Source organism: Borostomias antarcticus, assembly GCF_949987555.1.
Source record: "Borostomias antarcticus genome assembly, chromosome: 8".
NCBI classification, from domain to species: Eukaryota; Metazoa; Chordata; class Actinopteri; order Stomiiformes; family Stomiidae; genus Borostomias; species Borostomias antarcticus.
This window is the reverse complement of record NC_140241.1, coordinates 589,149-611,937: the sequence shown is the minus strand read 5'-3', so window position 1 is coordinate 611,937 and position 22,789 is coordinate 589,149. Positions and strand designations below refer to the sequence as shown.

The 22,789-nt window shown below is 46.6% G+C and overlaps 2 protein-coding genes across 2 annotated transcripts; one reads left to right on the top strand and one right to left on the bottom strand.

Annotated features, from left to right (window-relative positions):
• Positions 1 to 490: 490 nt before the first annotated feature.
• Positions 491 to 6,140, bottom strand: cmtm7 (CKLF-like MARVEL transmembrane domain containing 7; the record flags this gene model as incomplete). Its single annotated transcript, XM_084441633.1, has 5 exons — positions 491 to 666; positions 1,706 to 1,787; positions 2,711 to 2,809; positions 2,919 to 3,089; positions 6,027 to 6,140. The coding sequence occupies 5 exons, from the start codon at positions 6,138 to 6,140 to the stop codon at positions 653 to 655; spliced, it is 480 nt and encodes a 159-aa protein (XP_084297759.1). The 3' UTR covers positions 491 to 652.
• A 6,018-nt stretch (positions 6,141 to 12,158) lies between these two features.
• Positions 12,159 to 20,986, top strand: tmem116 (transmembrane protein 116; the record flags this gene model as incomplete). Its single annotated transcript, XM_084441971.1, has 11 exons — positions 12,159 to 12,236; positions 12,323 to 12,369; positions 12,487 to 12,550; positions 13,653 to 13,781; positions 15,393 to 15,497; positions 15,914 to 15,963; positions 18,270 to 18,353; positions 19,009 to 19,144; positions 19,477 to 19,621; positions 20,047 to 20,126; positions 20,768 to 20,986. 11 exons carry the CDS (start codon positions 12,159 to 12,161, stop codon positions 20,984 to 20,986), a joined length of 1,137 nt encoding a protein of 378 aa, XP_084298097.1.
• Between the last annotated feature and the right edge of the window lie 1,803 nt (positions 20,987 to 22,789).

Genomic DNA, 22,789 nt, shown 5'->3' with positions numbered 1-22,789 from the left:
GTAGTGAGGAACAGAACATCATATCCCTCAACGATCAGGCGTTCCCACCCATAGATATGCCCCGCCCATCTGACCTGGGCTAGCGTCTCTCATTTGCTGCTACGACCTGTCACTCTTTCAACATGTGCATCAGTGACGTCACAGATAAACATGTGACTAACAAAGAAATTGCAGAAACGTTACAGGTGGATCCAGCTAACTAACCAAGACACTGTCAATATGTTTGAATTCATGCACATATCAATATTAACAGTTTTTCGCAATGCACTTGATGACAATGTATAGCAAGTGGCCAACCTAGGCTACACAGCCAAGCACACAAGCTAGTCACCCCAGGCTTGCTACCCACCTACAGATCGCTGAATGGGAAACAGGGGAAGGCAGCGTGAGGTACTCGCAAAAAGTCTTTGGTGTTTGTTTTGGCAAATGACAACATCCAGTACTGGCTGTCATTTAACAGAGACACTGGCGTGGCGTGTTGCTAGGTAGACAAAGTGACTGTCACACAGCACACTGATAACAACGATAAGCCAGTAGTAATAATACTAATTACAATAAGCCAGTAATAATAACCATAATGATGATAATAATAAGCATAATAATACTAATGGAGCCGCCTTGGACCTTCAGGGGAAGAAACGCTTGAAACCTTTTACATTGACGCACCTACAAGAGATGAGCAGAGATACAGAGGGAGGGGGGCGAGGGACAGACAGGAAGCAGGTTGAGAAACACTAAGAACATGACCCTTGCATATCTGGACTGTACTAGGAGGATAGCTGTACTAGAAGGAGCTGTACTAGAAGGAGCTGTACTAGCAGGATAGCTGTACTAGAAGGAGCTGTACTAGGAGGATAGCTGTACTAGAAGGAGCTGTACTAGGAGGAGCTGTACTAGAAGGAGCTGTACTAGCAGGATAGCTGTACTAGAAGGAGCTGTACTAGGAGGATAGCTGTACTAGAAGGAGCTGTACTAGGAGGATAGCTGTACTAGAAGGAGCTGTACTAGGAGGATAGCTGGTCTAGGAGAATAGGTGTACTAGAAGAATAGGTGTACTAGGATAGCTGTACTAGGAGGATAGCTGTACTAGAAGGAGCTGTACTAGGAGGATAGCTGTACTAGAAGGAGCTGTACTAGGAGGATAGCTGGTCTAGGAGAATAGGTGTACTAGAAGAATAGGTGTACTAGGATAGCTGTACTAGGAGGATAGCTGTACTAGAAGGAGCTGTACTAGGAGGATAGCTGTACTAGAAGGAGCTGTACTAGGAGGATAGCTGGTCTAGGAGAATAGGTGTACTAGAAGAATAGGTGTACTAGGATAGCTGTACTAGGAGGATAGCTGTACTAGAAGGAGCTGTACTAGGAGGATAGCTGCACTGAAATGCAGAACAGAGACACGGCATACGTACAATTAATGAAATTAATTCAATGTGCTTCGGTTTCAGTAAATGTAATCTTTTAGCTAGAATATACTGTAAATGTGCATTGGTCGTATGAGTTAATAAACAGCTGACTCAACCTACTGTGGAACAACAACATTTCTATAGAGAATTCAATAAGTCCTGTTTGGAAGCATTGGAAAAACAGATCGAAATTCATGATTCAATTTAATTGTTATAACTCTTTTTTTTTCTTTTTTTTTAACTCAGTCGTGTCTCTAAGCAACAGAGTGGACAGGAAATGGCCAGACAGGATTGGGACTCACTGGTTGGCTGGGAGCCACATGTGACCTGGTAGGTGGTCCAGAGGCTGCCGGCCATCAGCACCGTGGCGATGAAACCAAACACCTGCAAGAGAGAGAGAGAGGACAGGGTCTGATCTGGGGTCAGCTCTGGGGTCAGATCTGGGGTCTGATCTGGGGTCTGCTCTGGGGGTCTGATCTGGGCTCTGCTCTGGGGTCTGATCTGGGGTCAGCTCTGGGGTCTGATCTGGGCTCTGCTCTGGGGTCAGCTCTGGGGTCTGATCTGGGGTCAGCTCTGCTTTAATCCCCTATACTGAGAGAGAGAGGACAGGGCTGGGGTCTGATCTGGGGTCAGCTCTGCTTTAATCCCCTATACTGAGAGAGAGAGGACAGGGCTGGGGTCTGATCTGGGGTCTGCTCTGCTTTAATCACATATTAGGGCTGCACGATTATGACAATAGATATTAATTGCGATTATTTGCTTCAAAATGGTAATTGCGATTAATATTTTATATATAACCAAAATGCTCCCAAATCACGGACGTTGATCCCTTTCTTGCTACTAACTCACTGACCTCGTTTTCGCTCATTTTTTCACTACTCATGGCTGCTGGTACTCTTGTGACACTTGTCTTGACCTACTGCTATCTGTCTTCTCAGTGAAATTGCTGCACACAGCGCACTCAGCGGGAACGCATGCGATTGGTCAGACAGCATAAGCGCCTGTGATTCGTCCTTGTAGTCCTAGCACACTCAATTCAAAGCAAAATTATTAATCACATTAATTGCGGCCTTTTGCGATTAGTTAATTGCGGAGGTCATAATCGCGATTTCGATTAATTCACGATTAATTGTGCAGCCCTATCCCATATACTCATCTTCCACTGAAACAACAGTTCCTGTATGCGCTCATTCGGGGGCGTGGCTTAGCGAAGGGTGAATTCACCACAGCCCATAGAGAGAGCGAATGATAGAACAGCTTCACCAAACACTCAAAAAAAGGAAGTGATCATTGAGTGAGTTCATTACCGATCCGGCCACCAGCTGGGAGATGGCTCCGCCCCTCACAATCACAACGATGGAGGCGATGAGCACAAGCAGGGTGCCCAGAGCATAGTGCAGGAACTCCTAAAACACAAAGGGGTCATTCATTTCAGTAGAGCATGCTGCATCTGGGCTTATGACTGTGTTTTTGTGTGTGTGTGTGTGTGTGTGTGTACGTGTCAGGCCCACTCACGGTCAGAGTCCAGTAGATGCAGGGGATCTTGATCTGAAGTCTGAACGCGTACATGAGGTAGAAGATCAGGAAGGCGATGAAGAACCACAACGTCACCACCTCAAAGAAGATCAGAGCTGGTTCACTGTACCGCGAGTAGTGGATGCACAGGTACCCTATCAGGAGTGTGACCTGGAAATACCAACACGTTGTAGTTCACTACTGAAATATCAACACGCTGTAGTTCACTACTGAAATATCAACACGCTGTAGTTCACTTCTGAAATATCAACACGCTGTAGTTCACTTCTGAAATATCAACACGCTGTAGTTCACTTCTGAAATATCAACACGCTGTAGTTCACTTCTGAAATATCAACACGCTGTAGTTCACTTCTGAAATATCAACACGCTGTAGTTCACTTCTGAAATATCAACACGCTGTAGTTCACTTCTGAAATATCAACACGCTGTAGTTCACTTCTGAAATATCAACACGCTGTAGTTCACTACTGAAATATCAACACGTAGTTCACTTCTGAAATATCAACACACACATCGAACACAAGTTTACTTCTGAAATAACACTGAGATGAGAAGTCCTGATTAGACAGACAGATAGGTGGGTAGATGTAGGCCTACTTTATTAAGGGGAAATTGCTCCAGACACTCGTGTGTGTGTGTGTGTGTGTGTGTCCCACTGTGTGACAAAGATGTTTGTTTGTTAGTTATGTCGAGGCCACTGGGGCTCTTGAGATGTGAAAACGCCACTTTCATTATTGATCATTCTGGGAAACTTGTCCTCTCATTAGCATATCTAGCTGAGACTGCGGCTCCCGCCAGATTCAGCGATGCATGAGAATCAGACAGTATGATCAGACGTTAGAATCAGACCGAGTTATGCTCAGACGTTAGAATCAGACAGTTATTATAAGACGTTAGAATCAGACCGAGTATGATCAGACGTTAGAATCAGACAGTTATTATCAGACGTTAGAATCAGACAGTATGATCAGACGTTAGAATCAGACAGTATGATCAAGACGTTAGAATCAGACAGTATGATCAAGACGTTAGAATCAGACAGTTATTATCAGACGTTAGAATCAGACCGAGTTATGATCAGACGTTAGAATCAGACCGAGTTATGCTCAGACGTTAGAATCAGACAGTATGATCAAGACGTTAGAATCAGATAGTTATTATCAGACGTTAGAATCAGACAGAGTTATGATCAGACGTTAGAATCAGACAGTATGATCCTGTTTTTTGGCAACTTTTCAAAAGTGAAAATAACAAAATAATATACTGTAATAGGATTTTATGTTAAATACCTTTTTTATTATGAGGTGAGAACAATAAATATATTTTTTATTAATAAAAATGGATGCTTGATGCCCATTGATGCATGCTCAGACCGTCTAAATCATCAGAATGTCTCTCTAGTCGTTCATCTTCACTCTCCTTTCCCCTTCCTTCTCCTGCTCTCCTCTCAACAACCTCTATCCTCTCCTCTCACCTGTCCCCTTCCTTCTCCTCTCTCTCCTCTCCTTCCTTCTCCTCTCTTCTCCTGCTCTCCTCTCAACAACCTCTATCCTCTCCTCTCAACAACCTCTATCCTCTCCTCTCTCTCCTCTCTCCTTCCTTCTCCTCTCTTCTCCTGCTCTCCTCTCAACACCCTCTATCCTCTCCTCTCTCCTTCCTTCTCCTCTCTCACCTGTCCCCTTCCTTCTCCTCTCTCTTCTCCTGTTCTCCTCTCAACACCCTCTATCCTCTCCTCTCTCTCCTGTCTCCTTCCTTCTCCTCTCTCTTCTCCTGCTCTCCTCTCAACCTCTATCCTCTCCTCTCTCACCTGTCCCTTCACTGTGTCACAGAGCTCCTACCACAATCACTGTCCCTTTTACATGCCTGAATAATAGATTGCTTAACTGACATTTTGTTGCTTTTTCTGTTGCTTTGACTGGCACTTTTTAAGTGGCTGGAGGAACATTAACGCAGACTTTTGGTTCAGCCAGCGAAAAAGAGGGTCGCTCAATCAGTCAGTCAGGGCAGCGCCGCGGGCTCGCATGTAGCCTGCTCTACTCGCACTAGTGTGTGGGCCGTCTCCTCGGCTTGCTGACGGGCAGACAGACAGGTCTCCTCGGCTTGCTGACGGGCAGACAGACAGGTCTCCTCGGCTTGCTGACGGGCAGACAGACGGACGGACATTTAAACTGACTGTGTCAGACAGCAGCGCGTAGGCTACGCAGCTCAAATGGAGGCTCCGCTCCGACTCAGACAGGCTACTGGGTGGATAGCAGGGTATACTGGGTGGATAGCAGGGTATACTGGGTGGATAGCAGGGTATACTGGGTGGATAGCAGGGTATACAGGGTGGATAGCAGGGTATACTGGGTGGATAGCAGGGTATACTGGGTGGATAGCAGGGTATACTGGGTGGATAGCAGGGTATACTGGGTGGATAGCAGGGTATACTGGGTGGATAGCAGGGTATACTGGGTGGATAGCAGGGTATACTGGATGGATAGCAGCTCCCGCTGGGTTTTTATTTTACTGCTCTTCACGGTGCCAGGAGCGAATGAGGACATGAAACACCCAACACGTTACCAACTATGAATGAACTCTCGGTACAGCACCTCGAACCAGTAGCCTAACGCTCGAGTAGACTAGACTACCATCGACAGCAGTTACAGCGTGGGTTAGAGGCTAGATCATCATGGGTTAGAGGCTAGATCATCATGGGTTAGAGGCTAGATCATCATGGGTTAGAGGCTAGATCATCATGGGTTAGCCATGGAGGCTAGATCATCATGGAGGCTAGATCATCATGGAGGCTAGATCAGATCCCAATTCCCTCTGATTCTTGACATGTGGTGCAGGTTTTGTAGCAGTAGTCTAAATCAAACACGTCATTCAGCTACAATGTAACTCGTTTTAGTTTAGTTTTATTATCGTGGGCAACAGGTCCCGTAGGCTCGGCTACCCTACACACCCTGTGGTTATCCTACACTTTAAATACAGTTACAATACAGTTTCATTAACGTGTGTCACATGTGATGCCTGTAGGCATATGAAATTAAAATTAGGACATAAATAACATTTAAATAACATTCCACCATCTGGACTCACCAGCTGAGCGATCTTCAGTAAACCTTGTATGGAGCGAATGTAGCCTGGATTAAAAACACCTCCATCTGAAACTGATGTTGTTGTACTAGTGGTAGTTACAACAGTGTGTGACATTTTGATAGTTTATATTAGATTAGATTTACTACAACAACCGATATTCCACCGTGGAACAGACTCACTGAGACTAACTGTAACTCCAGTTTCGGCTGCTTATCCGCCAGTCCGGCGGTGCGGTTTGGGGCGGGGTCAGGAAACACTGAACCATATTGAACCACTGCTCCGGGGCGGGGTTCTCAGGAAACACTGGGGCATATGTTTTCAGGAAACACTGGGGCATATATGATGATGATGATGATGATGATGATGACTGGGGCATATATGATGATGATGATGATGACTGGGGCATATATGATGATGATGATGACTGGGGCATATTGAACACTGGGGCATATTGAACCACTGGGGCATATTGAACACTGGGGCATATTGAACACTGGGGCATATTGAACACTGGGGCATATTGAAACACTGGGGCATATTGAACACTGGGGCATATTGAAACACTGGGGCATATTGAAACACTGGGGCATATTGAACACTGGGGCATATTGAACCACTGCTCCGAGGTTCACTTTAACGCGATGGCTGCAAACGACTCGCTTTGTCCCCAAATCATTCATGCAAGAACGGGCCGCGCTTTGTCCCCCTGCTCGACCCATCAGGTTCTACCATCAGGTTATATTAACCCATTAGGTTCTACCATGAGGTTCTACCATAGTGCCCGAGGGAGCCCATGGAAAGTAAAGTTATTGGGTTTAGGCTATTTTTCTGAGGTTATGATAATGGTGTTGAGCTGGTGCTGAATCTTTCATTTGACCTGGTCGCTCAGCCACTGAAACATGTTTCCTATTAGTGGCCGTTTAACGATGCACTCACGACTCAACTCCACTAATAACCTGGTGACTTTGGGCGTGTGAAATAACACACTTCAGAAAATAAGAATAGAAGTTTGGTCTAATCTCCACATGGAACATTTCAATAGGCTATACTATAGGCTAGTGGTTTATGAAGCTGGAATTTATATATAATAATAATAATAATAATAACGATTATAGGCTAATATCGGTAGTTGAGAAAGTCATAAAGCCCTTCCAGGGGTCCAGACCCGACAACACGTTGTGAAGCGTTTATTGAAACAGAAACCGTGAAACCGTGGTGCGTTTAACACACTTTTGTGTTTCACAAGCATTGAACTGGCAGTTGGGAAGTAGGTCTTATCTGTGCTGATTCTGTAGGATAACAGGGTTAGGGTTAGGGTAACACCTCTGACACCAGAACACAACCCACCGCAGAGCTCTCTGCCACCATTTCCAGGAAACTGAAGTCGGAACTAACTAGTTCTATTATTATCATCGGAAACTGCAACAGATTCGCCTTGTTATACTCTGTTACTATGGAGACAGGGACAGGATGCTTCTGTCTTTCGTCACATCCGTGCGCACGCACGCACACACACACACACACACACACACACACAGGCACGCACACACACACACACACACACACAGGCACGCACACACACACACACACACACACACACCAGCCCCCTCTGGGGATGGGAGATTTAAAAAGCAAATACCAGTACTCTCCACTCGAGCTCAAATGCAACACGTCCTAAAAAGGACATGCATGTAGCTGAACCAAGACCCTATACGCTCACTCACGAACCAATCAGGGGAGCTGAACCAAGACCCTATACGCTCACTCACGAACCAATCAGGGGAGCTGAACCAAGACCCTATACGCTCACTCAAGAACCAATCAGGGGAGCTGAAACAAATCACACTTTTGAATAGAATTGAGGCCAATGCCATATGCAACATTGTTGTCATGCAAAATCTTTGAAAACACACTAACATCATCAAAGGCAGATGTATTTGTCACATAGGCCTACAGGTCATTTGCAGGGAAATGTAATTTCTAGCTCCTAAGTGTTTCTAATAAGTCAAGAGAAAAAGAAGTAAGTTCTGTAAGTAAAACATGCATCAAAGTACACAATAAGCAGTCCTGTAGCCCTGTGTGTGGGGCCATGTGGGGGGGGGGGGGTACTGGGTGTTCACTGGGTCTTATTTGTGTTGTTTAAAGATCTTTAACAAACCCAACTTAATGAGAGGGTCTACAGGGACAGATTGTAGAGAGGATAAAGGCTGGATGTTAATCAAATGAGTATAAGAGACGGTGAAAGGCAGCTCGGGCACAATAGGGGACCTATTGGCGTATTTGGCCAGCAGGGGGAGTCAGGATCAGAATTGGAGTCAACAGTATAAGCAGGACCCACACTGTTTGTATTGATCACAAAGGGGGTAGACACAAGGGTCTTAATTAGATCCTGCCGAGGTGCATATCAGGACGAGTTAAAAGCAATATTGTCATCAAAACGTCTTCTAAATCTACTAAATCTAAGTATTGGGGCCAGAAAGGCTCTGAAACAAGTCTGGTCAGAGTAAAGAAGGAAGCTACTACATTGACCTGTGACCTGAGTCCCCAGCAGGGGTCTGAGCTGTGACCTGAGTCCCCAGCAGGTCTGAGCTGTGACCTGAGTCCCCAGCAGGGGTCTGAGCTGTGACCTGAGTCCCAGCAGGGGTCTGAGCTGTGACCTGAGTCCCCAGCAGGGGTCTGAGCTGTGACCTGAGTCCCCAGCAGGTCTGAGCTGTGACCTGAGTCCCCAGCAGGGGTCTGAGCTGTGACCTGAGTCCCCAGCAGGTCTGAGCTCCTGTGACCTGAGTCCCAGCAGGGGTCTGAGCTGTGACCTGAGTCCCCAGCAGGTCTGACCTCCTGTGACCTGAGTCCCCAGCAGAGGTCTGAGCTGTGACCTGAGTCCCCAGCAGGTCTGAGCTCCTGTGACCTGAGTCCCCAGCAGAGGTCTGAGCTGTGACCTGAGTCCCCAGCAGAGGTCTGAGCTGTGACCTGAGTCCCAGCAGGTCTGAGCTGTGACCTGAGTCCCCAGCAGGTCTGAGCTGTGACCTGAGTCCCAGCAGGTCTGAGCTGTGACCTGAGTCCCCAGCAGGTCTGAGCTGTGACCTGAGTCCCCAGCAGGGGTCTGACCTGTGACCTGAGTCCCAGCAGGTCTGAGCTGTGACCTGAGTCCCAGCAGGTCTGAGCTGAGAATCACTCCTTGGAGAAATGTAATAATGTATCTCTCCTTCAGTAACAGGACAACTTCTGCTTTTTGACCAACTGAACTAAAGAGGAAGTCACGCTTGCATGAACATTGGGTGTTGATCAAACAGTCAAAGCTTGTCACATGCTACCAAAATATCTCTTACATGGAGTCAGTTTGGTCCTGTAGGTAAAAGGTGCTGATAGGGGTTTTTATATATGATGGGCCATCTAGAACATCTTTTATACATGATAGGCCATCTAGAATCTCTTTTATACATGATAGACCATCTAGAATCTCTTTTATACATGATAGGCCATCTAGAATCTCTTTTATACATGATAGACCATCTGGAATCTCTTTTATACATGATAGACCATCTAGAATCTCTTTTATACATGATAGACCATCTAGAATCTCTTTTATACATGATAGACCATCTAGAATCTCTTTTATACATGATAGACCATCTAGAATCTCTTTTATACATGATAGACCATCTGGAATCTCTTTTATACATGATAGGTCATCTAGAATCTTATACCCTGCATATTGCATGAATCTGCCTCTAGCATTTGTCCTTCTATTCTAAATAAATAATTTATTTAAAATCACCTTTTTATAATAATATCCTCAAAACACAGTCTTGAGCTATGAAAATAATGTTGTGAAATGGCTGTCTGTTTCTGTAAGGCTGTGAGGACTGAGTAGCCAATCACGAGCCAGCAGGGGGCGGGCTGCTGCAGGAAATTGATGCAAGGAACAGAGGCAGCTTGTAATTAGGAGCTCAGTAGTAACCTACTGTTCACCAAGAACGTTAGTTCAAGGGTTTCAAACTCCAATGTTTTAGTTTATTAGTTTAGTTACAGTGGGAATTGTTTATCTATGAAAACCAAACCAGACCTTTCACAAGTTACAAAACAGTTCAGAGAAATAAATGAATCTTTTATGGAAAGCCCCTCTATAAGACTGCAGAGATCTAACCGGACTATCCACAGCGGTTTGAACTGTCCATCACCAGAAACCTTTTTAATGTGAATAATAGAATTGTACAGTCAGATATCTTCAAAAAGTCTTCTTTTAAAACAGCATGCAGGGCGTCATGTTTCCATCACAATCCTGCTCAGTTTTGAACTACTGTATATATAATACTGGAAACTCAATGAGTTGAAGGTGTCCCCTGGAAAGGATGATATTAAGTAACACCTTTGAATACAACCATACTGTAGATCATATACAAAATGTCAAATGTAGGCCTATACCTGTAGCCAGAAATGGCAGTGTGACTGACCAGCCTGGTCTCACTTGGCAGACTTCAGAATTCGACGTTTGTCCATCGCCTCCAAACGTCATTTCTAGACGGCATCATACAGTTATAAATGTCGGCAGACGACGTGGGATAATTCTGAAGTCTGCCAAGTGAGACCAGGTTGGACTGACAGTCTTTCTTTTGCCAGAATGGTCCTTCTGAGCTGGGTGTGCTGTCATGTGATTGGTGGGGCTTCCTTCCCCAGTAGAGACTTTCTTTAGAGACCTCCTCAGCGTGTCTCTAAAGCCCCAGCGCGTCTCTAAAGCCCCAGCGCGTCTCTAAAGCCTCAGCGCGTCTCTAAAGCCTCAGCGTGTCTCTAAAGCCCTTCATGTCATCATTCTAGAATCAGAAGCTGAATCAGAACAAACCTGATGGACATGATTGGCTGAGGCAGACCAGATAACGACAGCAGTGTGGACATGATTGGCTGAGGCAGACCAGATAACGACAGCAGTGTGGACATGATTGGCTGAGGCAGACCAGATAACGACAGCAGTGTGGACATGATTGGCTGAGGCAGACCAGATAACGACAGCAGTGTGGACATGATTGGCTGAGGCAGGCCAGGCAATGACAGCAGCAGGTGCATCGAATAGGGTAGTGATTGAGTGGTGATTGGGTGGTGATTGAGTGGTGATTGAGTGGTGATTGAGTGGTGATTGAGTGATGATTGACTGGTGATTGAGTGGTGATGGAGTGGTGATGGAGTGGTGATTGAGTGGTGATAGGGTGGTGACTGAGTGATGACGGGGTAGTGACTGAGTGATGATTGAGTGGTGATTGAGTGATGATGGAGTGGTGATGGAGTGGTGATTGAGTGGTGATGGAGTGGTGATGGAGTGGTGATGGAGTGGTGATGGAGTGGTGATGGAGTGATGATGGAGTGGTGATTGAGTGGTGATGGAGTGGTGATAGGGTGGTGATGGAGGTGTGATTGAGTGGTGATAGGGTGGTGACTGAGTGATGACGGGGTGGTGATTGAGTGATGATGGGGTGGTGATTGAGTGATGATGGGGTGGTGATTGAGTGATGATGGGGTGGTGATTGAGTGATGATGGGGTGGTGATTGAGTGATGATTGAGTGGTGATTGAGTGGTGATGGAGTGGTGATAGGGTGGTGACTGAGTGATGACGGGGTGGTGACTGAGTGATGATTGAGTGGTGATTGAGTGGTGATAGGGTGGTGACTGAGTGATGATGGGGTGGTGATTGAGTGATGGTGGGGTGGTGATTGAGTGATGATGGGGTGGTGATTGAGTGAAATAAACATGATTCTTAAAGATCTATCTCTTCAACACAATTGTGCTACTTTGTTCGTAATGTCTCAACAGGGATGCTAAGTTGTTGAACAAAAGAATTGTAAAATCAAGGAAAGGGAGAAAAATAATGTATTCAAATAATGTGAACTGACTACAGGCAAGAAGGAAGAGGATGGATTAGCATGCGCCAGTGCTGCATCACCAGTGGGCGGGCTGAGATCCAATAGAGGGAGGAGTTAAAACCAAGATGAAACAGCCTACATGTGCAGCTTCATAATTCCCAGATGGTTAATATGTTAATACCTTAGTTGGACTGACTAATGGAAATGTGTGCAAGTGCATAGATTTATCTAGACCACATTGGTCTGACTATTGCAGATTCTGTGAATACCGACAAGAAAACCATGTCAACCTTTGCCTCACAAGTGTTCTTCTCAAACAGCAGAGAGCAGAACACCACCCTGTCAGAGGACTGGACCATCGTGAGTAAAACCTACTGAAGAAAGGAAAATAAAATAGTAAAAAACAACATTGACAGTTAGTCTTAAGACGTGTTTTGTATTTAAAGGTCTATACTGCAGTCCGATGGATCCAGCTGGTGATGGCGGTTTTAAGGTCGGCATGGAGACCACAGCAGCGTTGCCATGTCATTCAATGAAGCGCTGTCATGTGTATTCCACCTGTCTTACCTCCTGTTTTAATTGGTTCATTTCAACTTTTTGGTTTATGTAGCATTATAGGTGCAGGCTCAATTATTATCTATGCAACTTCCAGAAGGCTCATCTGTCATCCTGAGGTTAGTGACCAGACTGACGGCTCTGAATGCTCCGTCAAGGCTCTGCTTAGTCACTCTTCAGATAATACTGCTGTTATGTCACATAAAACATGTATTGTGATGTTGAGAATACATCATATCTTTCTGGGTGAGGAATACTTGTTTTGTCCAGACGAGAGCATTTGTCGATATGCTTTTGTTAATATCCCATAGCCACCCTGTTAGATGTGAGATGTTAATGATGAGCACGGTGTCCTGGCCAGGTCCACCCTGTTAGATGTGAGATGTTAATGATGAGCACGGTGTCCTGGCCAGGTCCACCCTGTTAGATGTGAGACATGTTCATGATGAGCACGGTGTCCTGGCCAGGTCCAGCCACCCTGTTAGATGTGAGACATGTTCATGATGAGCACGGTGTCCTGGCCAGGTCCATCCTGTTAGATGTGAGACATGTTCATGATGAGCACGGTGTCCTGGCCAGGTCCACCCTGTTAGATGTGAGACATGTTCATGATGAGCACGGTGTCCTGGCCAGGTCCATCCTGTTAGATGTGAGACATGTTCATGATGAGCACGGTGTCCTGGCCAGGTCCATCCTGTTAGATGTGAGACATGTTCATGATGAGCACGGTGTCCTGGCCAGGTCCACCCTGTTAGATGTGAGACATGTTCATGATGAGCACGGTGTCCTGGCCAGGTCCAGCCACCCTGTTAGATGTGAGATGTTCATGATGAGCACGGTGTCCTGGCCAGGTCCACCCTGTTAGATGTGAGATGTTAATGATGAGCACGGTGTCCTGGCCAGGTCCACCCTGTTAGATGTGAGACATGTTAATGATGAGCACGGTGTCCTGGCCAGGTCCATCCTGTTAGATGTGAGATGTTAATGATGAGCACGGTGTCCTGGCCAGGTCCACCCTGTTAGATGTGAGACATGTTAATGATGAGCACGGTGTCCTGGCCAGGTCCAGCCTGTTAGATGTGAGACATGTTCATGATGAGCACGGTGTCCTGGCCAGGTCCAGCCTGTTAGATGTGAGATGTTAATGATGAGCACGGTGTCCTGGCCAGGTCCACCCTGTTAGATGTGAGATGTTAATGATGAGCACGGTGTCCTGGCCAGGTCCAGCCTCTGTTCCTCCTGAGCCTGACAGACCTGCTGCTGGCGCTCAGCTGGCTGGTTGGGGCGGTGCTGTTTACCCAGGACTGTGACAACCAGGCCGCCTGTTACAACCTGCACACCGTTGAACAGGTACAACACGCCCCCCTGCATGCTTCACAGCTGCACCCTGCTGTGTGTTTTGAACAAGGAAGCATCCTGGGATTCATTAGCTGTACCAGTCCTGGTTTTCAGGCAACAGTCACAATGTGAGTTGGTCTTAAAACCAGGCCTGTAGCTCACAAAAGTGCAAGGAATATATTACATGGTTGTACTACAATTTGTTAGTGATATTTGGTTCAGGAAACCAGGCAATCTCAATAAGTAGGGCAGGTCAGAATCAAGTAGAGCAGAAAATTCACTCCCATTTTCACACCTCCTCAATTTGTAACGTCAGACCAGGATAACACAAAGTACCACAGAGTTTATGGTTGACCCGTTTCTATTGTTCATGTGCACTGGCCTGTGACAAACCAAACATGCCACTTTCATTCTGGAAACGTGAACGGTCTGTCCAAATGTCATAATAATGTTGAAAAATGTCCTGTGGTAAAACAAATCTACTGTTGATTGTAACAGTTTTGAATTGCCATATTTTCTTACTTTCTAAATAATTGTGTTTGCTCATCTGATGCAGATGACATTATTTGAGAAAAGAGGAAACAGTTATTTTTGATTCCATGCTGGTCTTTCCCCTTCATCTATTGTTGTCTATCCATGCTGTACACTGAACACACACTACAACCAACACACTTTGTTAGTTGTAAGAAGATGCTAATTTCGGTCACTTCAACCACATGTGTATGGAGGAAACACTGGTAACATCACATCACACTGGTGAATTGTAATCGTTATTAGTATTTTGTATGATCATGATTTAGCAGATACGGGATGTATTGCACCTTTTTGCAGACGGCTTCTATCCAGAGTGACTCACAGTGAGCAAATGCATACGTTTCCAGGATGGGCGTCCTAGATGGGGCTCTCTAGATCAGGGTTAGACCAGATCCAGGAGGTAGACCGGTCCTGTATGCTCTGATAGTTGGGTCACCAGATCCAGGAGGTAGACCGGTCCTGTATGCTCTGATAGTTGGGTCACCAGATCCAGGAGGTAGACCAGTCCTGTATGCTCTGCTAGTTGGGTCACCAGATCCAGGAGGTAGACCGGTCCTGTATGCTCTGCTAGTTGGGTCACCAGATCCAGGAGGTAGACCAGTCCTGTATGCTCTGCTAGTTGGGTCACCAGATCCAGGAGGTAGACCGGTCCTGTATGCTCTGCTAGTTGGGTCACCAGATCCAGGAGGTAGACCAGTCCTGTATGCTCTGCTAGTTGGGTCACCAGATCCAGGAGGTAGACCGGTCCTGTATGCTCTGCTAGTTGGGTCACCAGATCCAGGAGGTAGACCAGTCCTGTATGCTCTGCTAGTTGGGTCACCAGATCCAGGAGGTAGACCAGTCCTGTATGCTCTGCTAGTTGGGTCACCAGATCCAGGAGGTAGACCAGTCCTGTATGCTCTGCTAGTTGAGTCACCAGATCCAGGAGGTAGACCGGTCCTGTATGCTCTGCTAGTTGAGTCACCAGATCCAGGAGGTAGACCGGTCCTGTATGCTCTGCTAGTTGAGTCACCAGATCCAGGAGGTAGACCGGTCCTGTATGTACTTTCTCATTTCTAATCAGTCATTGTTTTTCTCCGTATCTCCCAGATGTTGTACATGGCCTCCTTCTTCTACACCCTGAACTACATATGGGCTCTCTTCAGAGAGATCAGAAGGACGTTCCACTGTTGCATCACTGGAGCACCTGCTCAGGTAGGGGGGGTCTCAGGTAGGGGGGGTCTCAGGTAGGGGGGGTCTCAGGTAGGGGGGGTCTCAGGTAGGGAGGGTCTCAGGTAGGGAGGGTCTCAGGTAGGGGGGGTCTCAGGTAGGGAGGGTCTCAGGTAGGGGGGGTCTCAGGTAGGGAGGGCGTGCTCAGGTAGGGGGGGTCTCAGGTAGGGAGGGTCTCAGGTAGGGGGGGTCTCAGGTAGGGGGGGGTCTCAGGTAGGAAGGGTCTCAGGTAGGGGGGGTCTCAGGTAGGGGGGGTCTCAGGTAGGGGGGGTCTCAGGTAGGGGGGGTCTCAGGTAGGGAGGGCGTGCTCAGGTAGTGCCACCACATTGTCTCTGTTATTCATATGACTCTTATTCATATGTCTGAAACTCCCTCTCATGGTATCTCATGTCATGTTTCAGTTTCCCACCAAAGTGAGCACCTTCTGCAAGATGGCTCCATTACTATCATGGTGAGTATGGTAGTATGAGTATGGCTAGTATGGTAGTATGAGTATGGCTAGTATGATAGTATGAGTATGGCTAGTATGGTAGTATGAGTAGGGCTAGTATGGTAGTATGAGTATGCCTAGTATGGTAGTATGAGTATGGCTAGTATGGTAGTATGAGTATGGCTAGTATGGTAGTATGAGTATAAATTGTATGGTAGTATGAGTATGGCAGTATGAGTATGGCTAGTATGGTAGTATGAGTATGGCTAGTATGGTACACTGTAGTATGAGTATGGCTAGTATGGTAGTATGAGTATGGCTAGTATGGTAGTATGAGTATGGCTAGTATGGTAGTATGAGTATGGCTAGTATGAGTATGGCTAGTATGGTAGTATGAGTATGGCTAGTATGGTAGTATGAGTATGGCTAGTATGGTAGTATGAGTATGGCTAGTATGGTAGTATGAGTATGGCTAGTATGGTAGTATAAGTATGGCTAGTATGGTAGTATGAGTAGGGCTAGTATGGTAGTATGAGTATGGCTAGTATGCTAGTATGAGTATGGTAGTATGAGTAGGGCTAGTATGGTAGTATGAGTATGGCTAGTATGGTAGTATGAGTATGGCTAGTATGGTAGTATGAGTATGGCTAGTATGGTAGTATGGTAGTATGAGTATGGCTAGTATGTTAGTATGGTAGTATGGTAGTATGAGTATGGCTAGTATGGTAGTTTGAGTATGGCTAGTATGGTAGTATGAGTATGGTAGTATGAGAATGGTAGTATGAGTATGGCTAGTATGGTAGTATGAGTATGCTAGTATGGTAGTATGAGTATGGCTAGTATGGTAGTATGAGTATGGCTAGTATGGCTAGTATGGTAGTATGAGTATGGTAGTATGAGTATGGCTAGTATGGTAGTATGAGTAGGGCTAGTATGGCAGTATGAGTAGGGCTAGTATGGCAGTATGAGTATGGCTAGTATGGCTAGTATGAGTATGGCTAGTATGGTAGTATGAGTAGGGCTAGTATGGTAGTATGAGTATGGCTAGTATGGTAGTATGAGTATGGCTAGTATGGTAGTATGAGTATGGCTAGTATGTTAGTATGGTAGTATGGTAGTATGAGTATGGCTAGTATGGTAGTTTGAGTATGGCTAGTATGGTAGTATGAGTATGGTAGTATGAGTATGGTAGTATGAGTATGGCTAGTATGGTAGTATGAGTATGCTAGTATGGTAGTATGAGTATGGCTAGTATGGTAGTATGAGTATGGCTAGTATGGCTAGTATGGTAGTATGAGTATGGTAGTATGAGTATGGCTAGTATGGTAGTATGAGTAGGGCTAGTATGGCAGTATGAGTATGGCTAGTATGGCTAGTATGAGTATGGCTAGTATGGTAGTATGAGTAGGGCTAGTATGGTAGTATGAGTATGGCTAGTATGGTAGTATGAGTAGGGCTAGTATGGTAGTATGAGTAGGGCTAGTATGGTAGTATGAGTATGGCTAGTATGGTAGTATGAGTATGGCTAGTATGGTAGTATGAGTAGGGCTAGTATGGTAGTTTGAGTATGGCTAGTATGGTAGTATGAGTAGGGCTAGTATGGTAGTATGAGTATGCTAGTATGGTAGTATGGTAGTATGGTAGTATGAGTATGGCTAGTATGGTAGTATGAGTATGGCTAGTATGGTAGTATGAGTATGGCTAGTATGGTAGTATGGTAGTATGGTAGTATGAGTATGGTAGTATGAGTATGGTAGTATGGCTAGTATGACTGTATGGTAGTATGAGTATGGCTAGTATGGTAGTATGAGTATGGCTAGTATGGTAGTATGAGTATGGCTAGTATGGTATTATGGTAGTATGAGTATGGCTAGTATGGTAGTATGGTAGTATGGTAGTATGAGTAGGGCTAGTATGGCTAGTATGAGTATGGTAGTATGGTAGTATGAGTATGGCTAGTATGGCTAGTATGGTAGTATGAGTATGGTAGTATGAGTATGGCTAGTATGGTAGTATGAGTAGGGCTAGTATGGCTAGTATGGTAGTATGAGTATGGTAGTATGGTAGTATGAGTATGGTAGTATGGTAGTATGGTAGTATGAGTATGGTAGTATGAGTATGGTAGTATGGTAGTATGCGTATGGTAGTATGAGTATGGTAGTATGAGTATGGTAGTATGAGTAGGGCTAGTATGGCGGTATGAGTATGGCTAGTATGGCAGTATGAGTATGGCTAGTATGGTAGTATGAGTATGGTAGTATGGTAGTATGGTAGTATGAGTATGGTAGTATGGCGGTCCTGACTCCTCTCTTTCTCTCTCTTCTCAGTGGGTTCCCTGTGATCTTCATGGCCCCGGTGTTTATAACAGGAAACATGGAGCACTGTTACGCCAACTACAGTCAGCCTTACAAGTAAGCCTGTAGCATGCACAGAAGAGCCTGCTAAGTGTGTAAGCCTGTAGCATGCACAGAAGAGCCTGCTTCTAAGTGTGTAAGCCTGTAGCATGCACAGAAGAGCCTGCTTACAACTAAGCCTGTAGCATGCACAGAAGCGCCTGCTAAGTGTGTAGCATGCACAGAAGAGCCTGCTAAGTGTGTCCCTCAATGACAAACACTTCTTTGATGAGTACAACGCGGGTTCTAAGGTGGCCGTTAGAACACAAAGTCGGAAATTGTTTTGTTGATGTACAGTATCTGTGTTTTCCTTTATGTGTTAAACCTCCTACATGTTGTATCATACAACAGCTAGTTCTGACCGCGCATTGAAGACGTATTCGGAGCTGTGCCAATAACCACGCCAACAGGCAAATCGCCTTTAAAGGTATCACTCCATAAACGCTGTCAGGTGGCGTTAAGTTGCCTATAGCAACGGTAAAACCAGCTCGAAAATTAAGAAAATGTGAAACTTTTACATTGGAGTCAACGGAGCACCGCTGAAGGTGTCAGACCTCTATCAGAGCCTGTGCTGCGCTGTGACTGGCCAGTCTGCGTTTCGGGGGCGGGGCTTAGCGAAGGGTGAATTGCCACAATGACCAGGATGAAGCCTCTCTCTTCTCTTGCCCGCCAGGTGTCTCCTGCTGCACACCGGAGCGCTCTACCTGCCCGCCCAACCCCCTGGCCACGGCGACGCCTGCAGCCTGCTGCGCTCCCTCAGCGCCCTCCTCTTCCTCACTGCCTTCCTCTTCACCTTCCTCGGCATCGTGGCGAGTGGTGCATTCCTTCCACAGTTATTTACATGCACACACACACACACACGCACATGCATCTACACGCACACACACACATATGCATCTACACGCGCACACACACACACGCACACACACACATGCACACACATGCATCTACACGCGCACGCACACACACACAAACACACGCACACACACATGCACACACATGCATCTACAAGCACACACACACACATGCATCTACACGCACACACATACATGCATCTACACACATGCACACACACACACACACACACACACACACACACACACACACACAATGGTTAGACGCATACCCTTCTCTCCACCAGGTGCTGATGGGGAAATCCCGCCATATTTACAGACGTTGCTTCACCTCCAGAGGTTTCCTAGGCGACCGGCAGTGGGCGTCGCTGGGCGTGGCGGACAGACGCGTGCTCCTCTACCCCTCGGTCTTCCTCTTCTGCTGGGGCCCCGGTAAACACTCGGCCCCTGGGCCACAACTGAGCATGACACTATTTCTATATGTATGTATACTAAAAGGCAATAGTCTCCATGTCTCTCCTATGATGTTTTGAGCCCTTTTTGCTCTGAAAATTTAATTAAATATAATTTATTGCTCTATAAATGTTCTTAGCTGTTGGAGAAACATACTCCAGGAGCTTTCTCAATCGTCTTGTTGAGAGGGGTCAGGCAAGAATTTTTACAGATCACTTTTCTGGCCCCCGGGTGAAACTGTTTTTTTGCTTCCCTCTGGAATATGTAGAGAGTGGGAAATGCGCTATACAAATAAAGCTTTGATTGATTGATTGATTGAATAGGAAAGCATTCAAAATGACCCCACACTGCTCCTCCTTCCTCACAAGGAGACGATGTGTGCTTGACTTCCCTTTCTGCTTCAGCCGTGCTGCTGGCGGCCATGAGGCTCGTCCGCCCAGACGCCGTGGAGGGACTGGTGGGCGTCGTTCTGTACATCATCCAGGTAGGATCACATCATCCAGGTAGGATCACATCATCCAGGTAGGATCACATCATCCAGGTAGGATCACATCATCCAGGTAGGATCACATCATCCATGTAGGATCACATCATCCATGTAGGATCACATCATCCAGGTAGGATCACATCATCCAGGTAGGATCACATCATCCAGGATCACATTTACACTTCATATATTTTCAGTGAGGCAAGGTCTTTATTGCTCTGGAAAAGGCAGTCCCCCATAACCTGAAGAGATGAGGAGATCAGAAGAGGGGTCTTTTTAAAGTGTGTGGGGGGACCCCAGCAGGAATGTGACCCAGTGTGTGGGGGGACCCCAGCAGGAATGTGACCCAGTGTGTGGGGGGACCCCAGCAGGAATGTGACCCAGTGTGTGGGGGGACCCCAGCAGGAATCTGACCCAGCTTCAGTATGATCATGATAATGGTTCCTACTTCTCCAACCTCCCTTCCTGTCCACCTACTCCTCCTGGTCTCTCTTCCACCTTGGCTCCTCTCCCCCCCCTCTCCCCAGACCTGCTGACCTGTCTCTCCTCTCCCCAGACCTGCTGACCAGTCTCTCCCCTCCCCAGGCCTGCTGACCTGTCTCTCCCCAGACCTGCTGACCTGTCTCTCCCCTCCCCAGGCCTGCTGCTCAGCCTCTCAGGGCCTGCTGAACTGCCTGGTGTACGGCTGGACCAAGAGGACCTTCCGCTCGGTCGGCAAGGCAACGCTCAGGGATGCAGACACCCAGACGCCCCTCCTCCAGTGGCAGAAGAAAGACTACCAGACTACCAGACCTCCCAATGCCCCGTGTGACTGGACCAGACTACCAGACTACCAGACCTCCCTATGCCCCGCGTGACTGGACCAGACTACCAGACCAGACTACCAGACCAGACTACCAGACCAGACTACCAGACCAGACTACCAGACCTCCCTATGCCCCGCGTGACTGGACCAGACTACCAGACCAGACTACCAGACCTCCCTCTGCCCCGCGTGACTGGACCAGACTACCAGACCTCCCTCTGCCCCGCGTGACTGGACCAGACTACCAGACCAGACAACCAGACCTCCCTCTGCCCCGCGTGACTGGACCAGACAACCAGACCTCCCTCTGCCCCGCGTGACTGGACCAGACTACCAGACCAGACTATCAGACCTCCATCTGCCCCGCGTGACTGGACCAGACTACCAGACCTCCCTCTGCCCTCGCGTGACTGGACCAGACTACCAGACCTCCCTCTTCCCCGCGTGACTGGACCAGACTACCAGACCAGACTACCAGATCTCCATCTGCCCCGCGTGACTGGACCAGACTACCAGACCTCCCTCTTCCCCGCGTGACTGGATCAGACTACCAGACCTACCTCTGACCGGACCAGACTACCAGACCAGACTACCAGACCTCCCTCTGCCCCAGACTACCAGACCAGACCTCCCTCTGCCCCGCGTGAGCGGAGAGTCCCAGAGCACCCCTGAGAAAGCCCCCAGGTCACGTGACAATGCAGTTTCGTCTGAAACATGTCAGGAGAAAACAAGACCAGGTGTCTTTCTGTTGTGCATGAGACTCGTGAAATGTTTTGTTTTGCGGTTTGGGGGAAACACCTTGGTGCTGTGAGTTGCTAGAACCTGCGGCAGTAAGGGAAGATTAACTGAGACTTTATGTGACTGATTTATGTTTTCAGCTCCTGTATCATCTGAACTGTTGTGTGATAAAACTGAAGAGCTGGGGAATTTAGCCCAAGAGGAAGTGAGTCACAGAAACAGGACATGAGAGCTCTGTGACCAGACTGGCGATCAGGCTTTTACACTATTTGATGGCTCATATTAGAACACAAAATGTATCAATTCCACTGAAAATTCCCACTCTCTCTGGCAAAGGTCTGGAAAGAACTTCTGTCAGACATGACATGTTTCTGGGGCCCCTGGTGTTGCCCAACCGTGCAGAAAACATTGATGGGCCCCGTCACATTGTCATTGCAACAAGGACAGTCCGGTCACCGAGTGATGTGATTATGGAGGAGTTTGACCCTGGCTATTGTGCTGGAGCCCTTTGTAGCCTGCATGATGTTTTTCACACATGAGCTCTTTGCCAGAAACGTCAGCACACTCAAATTCCTCTGAGGCTCATTTATGCGATGTAAGGCAAATAATTAAATTGTTCACTGCTCGGCCTAGTAATGAACTAGAGACCACTGGGTGGCAGATCTCTGATCAGAATTGCTTGTACTACATACCTGTGAATGTTCATGAAGATTGTAGATAAAAATAAATTTGGTCTGAAAAGAAAACGCCATACATACCCCTTATGTTTTTTTTCAGGTGGAAATAATTAAATTGTTCACTGCTCGGCCTAGTAATGCACTAGAGACCCCTGGGTGGCAGATCTCTGATCAGAATTGCTTGTACTACATACCTATGAATGTTCATGAAGATTGTAGATAAAAATAAATTTGGTCTGAAAAAAAACCGGCATACATCCCCCTTTTGTTTTTTTTTCAGGTGAAAATAATTAAATTGTTCACTGCTCGTTCTAGTAATGGACTAGAGACCCCTGGGTGGCAGATCTCTGATCAGAATTGCTTGGCCTATATACCTGTGAATGTTCATGAAGATTGTAGATAAAAATAAATTTGGTCTGAAAAAAAAACGGCATACATAC